Here is a 6124-nt window from a genome sequence, read left to right as displayed (position 1 = left end):
GCCGGCGGCGGCGGCAAGGACCATTGGGGGCGGTGTGTGTGGCCTTATGACACAGTTCTGGTGATGTCAGGGGGTGTGGCATATGCTAATGAGTTATGCTAATGAGTTCCCCTAGCTCTTTTTCTACGAAACGACCCCTGGTCAGGTCTACTTACCTGGCCAGCGAGGGGTGGGAGGGAGCCTTCCAGGAGTGGAGAGGGTGGGGTGGCAGCACTGTGCTTGACATCATTGGCACAATGACATCATACAGAAGCGACATCATCACACCGGGCACATCGGGTGGCAAAGCTCTAGCATTTTGGTCAAAACTCCATAGTTACCATATGCTAGAGCATCACTGCGTGACATGCCCAGCGTGACAACATCACTTTGTGTGACATCATCGTGCCGATCTCGTCAGTGCAGAAGGGGGCAGTTTGGGGAATGCAAGATGCTCATGGGCCCCAGGAAAACTAGTTTTAAAAAAATGGCCTATGCACCATTGAAACTGAGTGAGCAATATTTTAAACAAGAGAGGCTAGGCCATACTGAGGAGTTTTAGCAGTTGGTACAGGAAAGACAGAGCAGGAGAAGACAAAAAGGCACACTTTTGATGGACATATGTGTTCTCATTCCTTACCAACATCTACCGTTCCAATGTCAACCCACATCTTAGCACATAAGGCTCCAAGGAGAAATCCAAAAGTTGGTCCAAACAACCCAGATGATCTTACAGCTCCTGTAAAAGATGTTCAAACATAAACCAAGGACCTTCTTTCGTCCCTCGTAGAAGACGGATGGAGGAGCTATGTGGTCAGAGTGACAGACTCCAAATAGGGAGAGTCAGGCTGATATCCCCACAGGGCCATGAAAGTCATTCTGCAATGGAACTTCCTTCAGCCCAACCTGCACTCACAGGGTTGTTTTAAACTGCGGAGGAGTAAAAAACTGAGTTTCAGCAATCACACACACTAAATAATCCACTTTCAATGCACTTTCCAACTGAATGTTGTCAGTTCACACAGTAAAATCCGGTTGGAAAGTGCATTGAAAGTGGATTATTTAATGTGTGTGATCACAGGGAAAGCAGGGTAAAAATCATCAACAACATGAGTTCTTAAGGTTCCCAGGTTGTGCCTAGCAACTGGCAGGAACTTGAGAGGTGGGGACACGGGTGTATGTGGTGTCATAACATCCCTTCTGGAATGACATCCCTTCTGGAAAACCAGGAAGTGATATCATGTCACTCTAGGAATCATCAGAAACTCTATGGTAATACTACAACGTTTCTAGTGATTCCTAGAACTACATGATACCATATCTGGGTTTTCCCCAGAAGTGATGTCAAATTACACATGATGCCGGTTTGTTTGGGTTTTTTCCTCCCACCACCACTTGGACTGGTGACTGGCAATAAAGGTTGCCTGTGGGAGGCGTCCTGTCATAATGGGAAGCCTAGCAACCCAGACTGTACTCTTTGGCTGGAATGGAAAAACTTTCAACAACTTGATGTGCAAGCTTAATGAAAAGATCTGGTTGATCTGGGATACCATTAGGGATGCCAGTTGCTTGGAGGTGGAGGGTAATTTCCCAGCCTCAGGCTGTAAACCCTATTGGGGCTCTTCACTCTGGCATGCACAAAATTGAGAGGCAGGAAGTAACACCATGTAACTTAGTGGCATCACTTCAGGTTGCAGTCAAAAGTAATGTTGCAAATTCCTCAAGTCTCTATGGTTTTAGGACAGAGATCAAGGGATTCCTGGAGCATTGTGACTTCATTTCTGTGTACTCAACCGGAAGTGACATCATGAATGTTACGCAACATAACTTCCCATGTCCCTGCCCCTGCAAATACTCCTATTGGTAACAGTACCAAGTGCTGTGTTGGATTCCTTTGTAACTAAAGGATCCCAGTTGTAGGAATAGGACCTCAGTTCAAAAGTTCAATGAAAGTGAAACTTTTTTTTATACTTTTACTGTCTTCAGTGTTTTGTTCGAACTGCAAAAGGTCTGCACATCTCCACTAAGTTACAGAGGTGCTCCTCAATTTTTGTCATATGGCACTAAGAGCAACCACACTTGTAACTTCGGTATGTGACCTTGCACTTTGGATGTTACATGGTCTGCACATCTCCACTAAGAGGTGCTCCTCAATTTTTGTCATACGGCACTAAGAGCAACCACACTTGTCACTTCGGGTATGTGACCTTGCACTTTGGATGTTACATTTCAAGGCAGCCCGCCAACCCTAGTAGTAATCTTGAGGGCCAGCCCAAGGATTTTGAGGCACCCTAGGTGATTTCACTGCTGCCACCACCCTGCCTAGAGCTGACACGTCACGGTAGACCCCAATGCTGTGGGTGGGCTGGACGGTGACAGGGCTGGTTTTGCATCCTCTCCACCTTTGGTGCCCTAGGCGATTGCCTCAGTGTTCCTAATGGATAGGCCAGCACCGGTAATATCACATTTGGCTCTTTGTGTGGGCGAGTACAATCTGTTCCTGCTCTAAGAGGCAAGCCAAGGTTTCAGGAGACTGTGAAAAGGGGATGATGATGATGATGATAATGCCTTGTTTGTAGTATAGCCAGGAGATCCTAAGATTTCCGGCAGCCAGAAGTTCTAGCTCTTTTTTTAGCATTATGCACCACTGGGTGTAGTTTGGTGTAGTGGTTAAGTGCGCGGACCCTAATCTGGGAGAACAGGGTTTGATTCCCCACTTCACCACTTGCACCTGGCTGGATGCCCTTGGGCAAGCGATAGCTCTGATAAGAGCTGTTTTTGAAAAATGGCAGTTTCTGTCAGAGCTCTCTGATCCCTGCCTACCTGACAGGGTGTCTGTTGTGGGGAGGGGAAGGGAAAGGAGTTTGTAAGCCGTTCTGAGACACCTTTGGGTAGTGAAGGGTGGGGTATAAATCCAATCTCTTCTCTTCTTCTCTGGGTGGCAAGCTAGACATGGTTTTTAAGGCAAGAGATGTTTCAGAGGTGGTTTGCCATTGCCTGCCTCTGTGTCACAAGTACTCTGGTATTCCTTGGAGTTCACCCTTCCAAATACTACCTAGGCTGACCCTGCTTAGCTTCCAAGGCTGCGGTCACACACACTAAATCATCCACTTTCAATCCACTTTCCAACTGGGTTTTGCCAGTTCACACAGTAAAAACCCAGTTGGAAAGTGCACTGAACGTGGGTTGAAAGTGGATCATTTGGCATGTGTGACCACGGCCCAAGATATGTCAAGATTGGGCTAGCCTGAGCTATCCAGTTCAGGGTTGTGGAAAGAGAAGATCTGTGAGCTATGATTAGATTGGAATTCTTCTTTAATTCCACCCTTGAAAGAAGTCAGCAATCCAGTTTATGGGAGGGGCCCCTTGAAGAAGCAATGAAGAGTAGGATGGGCCCGGACGTTTGCTTATGCTCACACATACACACACACAGAGAGAGAGAGAGAGAGAGAGAGGGAGAGAGAGAACTATATTTGGCTTTTGTGCCTCTAGTAGCTAATCGCTATCACACAATCAGCAGCTGACAGAGACTGCGGCCTAGGAGGTTGTTCCCGCCCCAGTTCTGAGGAAAAATGCTCATGTAGTTTACCTATATAAAAGGCGGAGTTTTCTTCTCTGGCAAAATCATCGATGTACGAGAGGCCCAGAGGCATGATGGGCGCTTCCCCGATTCCACGTAGAATGTTCCCGAAGAGAACAAAGAGCCAGAGGTAGGAAGCTCTTTGTTTTACACACCCTGCGGGGCGACAGAAGTGGCACAGACTGTAGAACAGAAACACTGAGGGACTGAGAACAGAAAACCCCAAAGTTATTATTTTTTTAATGGGAGCAGAGGCTGAAACACTGGCCTACTGTTACAGTTCCAACTGTAGTGTTCCCTCTAAGCTGACTTAGTGTGAGCTAGAGCACAGTTTTTTAGCCTCCGGCTCACACATTTTTGCCCTAGCTCAGGAAGGATGGCTCCAGAGCATCACTGGCTCACAACTTTAATGCCAGTAGCTCACAAAGTAGAATTTTTCCTCACAAGACTCCACAGGTTAGAGGGACCATTGGTTCCAAGGATGTGTGTGAATAGAGGCCCAATTCAAGGATGAAAAGCCAAGGAACGGGACATCTGCTTGGGCTTTTTAGACTTGCATGATCTAGGTCCACACCCTGGCTTGGCTAGTGATTCAGACAATGGTCGTACTGGGAAGGTTGAGATCAGGGGCAGAATAAGGCTCACTGGTGCCCTAAAGCACTGACCAGTCTTGGTGCCCCCCTCCTTTCCACACTGACCCTGTTCATTTTAGTTGCTGACCTGTCTGACCAGATATACAATGCAGGTTGCAGCAATACAAAAATTTATTCATATAACACAATGTTGTTCAGTCGCACAGTCGAGTCCGACTCTTTGCGACCCCATGGACCACATCACGCCAGGCCTTCCTGTCTTTCGCCGTCCTCTGAAGTTTGCTCAATTTCATGTTCGTTGCATCTATGGCACTGTCTAACCATCTCAATTCTAACAATTCTTAACCGTTCAAATATTTGTCATATTCAAACACTCTTATGATTTCTTAAAGGGTTAGGATCCAACAGTAGTTGTTGTTCAGTCACACAGTCGAGTTCGACTCTTTGCGACCCCATGGACCAGATCACGCCAGGCCTTCCGGTCTTCCGCTGTCCTCTGAAGTTTGCTCAATTTCATGTTCGTTGCATCGGTGACACTGTCTAACCATCTCATCCTTTGCCGTCCTCGTCTTCTTTGACCTTCAATCTTTCCCAGCATCAGGGTCTTCTCCAGTGAGTGCTCCCTTCTCATTGGGTGGCCAAAGTATTTGAGCTTCAGTTTCATTATCTGGCCTTCCAGGGAACAGTCAGGGTTGATTTCTTTTGGGATTGACTCATTTGATCTGCTTGCAGTCCAAGGGACTCTCAAGAGTCTTCTCCAGCACCATAGTTCAAAAGAATCTATTCTTCGGCGCTCGGCCTTCCTTATAGTCCAACTCTCGCAGCCATACATGACTACTGAAAGACTATTGAAAGAGGTAGTCAATCTTTAAAGGTACAATTGTGGTCTTAGGGTACTGTCTCAGTGATGATCTGGTTCTTATAGATCCACATGGGTCAATGCAGGGGTAATTCATGAGGACAACCAGATGGATTTCACCTAGAGAACTGGTGTTGAGTAGTGATGGGCATGAACTGGGAAAATGTGGTATGGTTCATGGTATGCCAGCTTCATGAACCATGAAACATCACAAATAAACCAGTTTCATTTGTGAGGTTTGTGACATGGTAGAACACCCCTCAGCATGATAGAGACACCAAACTCACAAGGGATATCCGGCTAACCCACCTCTACCTACATGCCAAGGTTGGTGAGGATTGAATTTATGGGGTTCGAGTTATGGCTCCCCCAAAGAAGGTGTCCCCAGGAAAGCATTTTCTGGGGAAATGACAAGCACAGGTTCATGAGGGTCAGGATTGTATAGAATGGATCCTGTGCAAATTAAAGATGCCAAACATGCAAGAGATCTCCAGATGACTCTCCTCTACTTGCCCTCCAAGTTTGATGAGGATTGGATTTATGGGGTCCAAGTTACAGCCCCCCAAAGAAGGTGCTCCTATGGAGGGAAAAACAGCAAAAAAGCAAGGACAACAGAAGCCATGCAGAACAGAATCGAAGTCCCAGAGAATCTCTGCAGTAGAAACTGAAGGTTGGAGGCATTTTTGCAAGCCCAGCAGAACCAGTGCAATGTGCCCAGCAGAACTAGTGCCACTGTGGCACTGTGAACCCAACAGGACTAAGGTCAAGTCAGGGAAGTGTTTTTTGGGGGGACATGTCAGACACAGGTTCAAAAGTATATAGAATGGACCCCCTGCAAGTTACACACACCAAATGCACAGGGAACCTCACCCTGCCACCTGCTCTTTTACAATCTCTTCAAGTTGGGGGTGGATTACATTTCTGGCGTCCCAGTTACAGACTCCCCCAAAAAGTCTCTCCAATGCTCTTTCCAGAAAAGACAGCTGCAGTTACAGGAGTCTATGGAACAGCTCAGAAATAAGACAGCAAACTCACAGGGAAAGTTCACCTGGGCAGACCCCCCCATCAGACAGTGGAACCAAGGCAAGCATCCCCCCTATGCTTGCAACCCCC

The 6124-nt window shown here is 47.0% G+C and overlaps 1 protein-coding gene across 1 annotated transcript in view; it reads right to left on the bottom strand.

The window, feature by feature from the left end:
- Positions 1 to 6124, bottom strand: part of LOC107109127 (solute carrier organic anion transporter family member 1A2-like) — a 49955-nt gene that overhangs the window by 29388 nt on the left and 14443 nt on the right. The window contains exons 5-6 of the mRNA XM_015409700.1: positions 3569 to 3715; positions 620 to 718 (exon numbers count right to left, since the gene is read on the bottom strand). Coding sequence (XP_015265186.1) covers positions 620 to 718; positions 3569 to 3715 — 246 coding nt within the window. The remainder of the gene's footprint in view (positions 1 to 619; positions 719 to 3568; positions 3716 to 6124) is intronic.

The sequence above is a fragment of the Gekko japonicus genome, unplaced genomic scaffold (genome assembly GCF_001447785.1).
Source record: "Gekko japonicus isolate JY-2015 unplaced genomic scaffold, Gekko_japonicus_V1.1 scaffold3374, whole genome shotgun sequence".
Classification (NCBI taxonomy): domain Eukaryota; kingdom Metazoa; phylum Chordata; class Lepidosauria; order Squamata; family Gekkonidae; genus Gekko; species Gekko japonicus.
The sequence above is the reverse complement of the archived record's forward strand: the minus strand, read 5'-3'. Positions and strand labels throughout refer to the sequence as shown.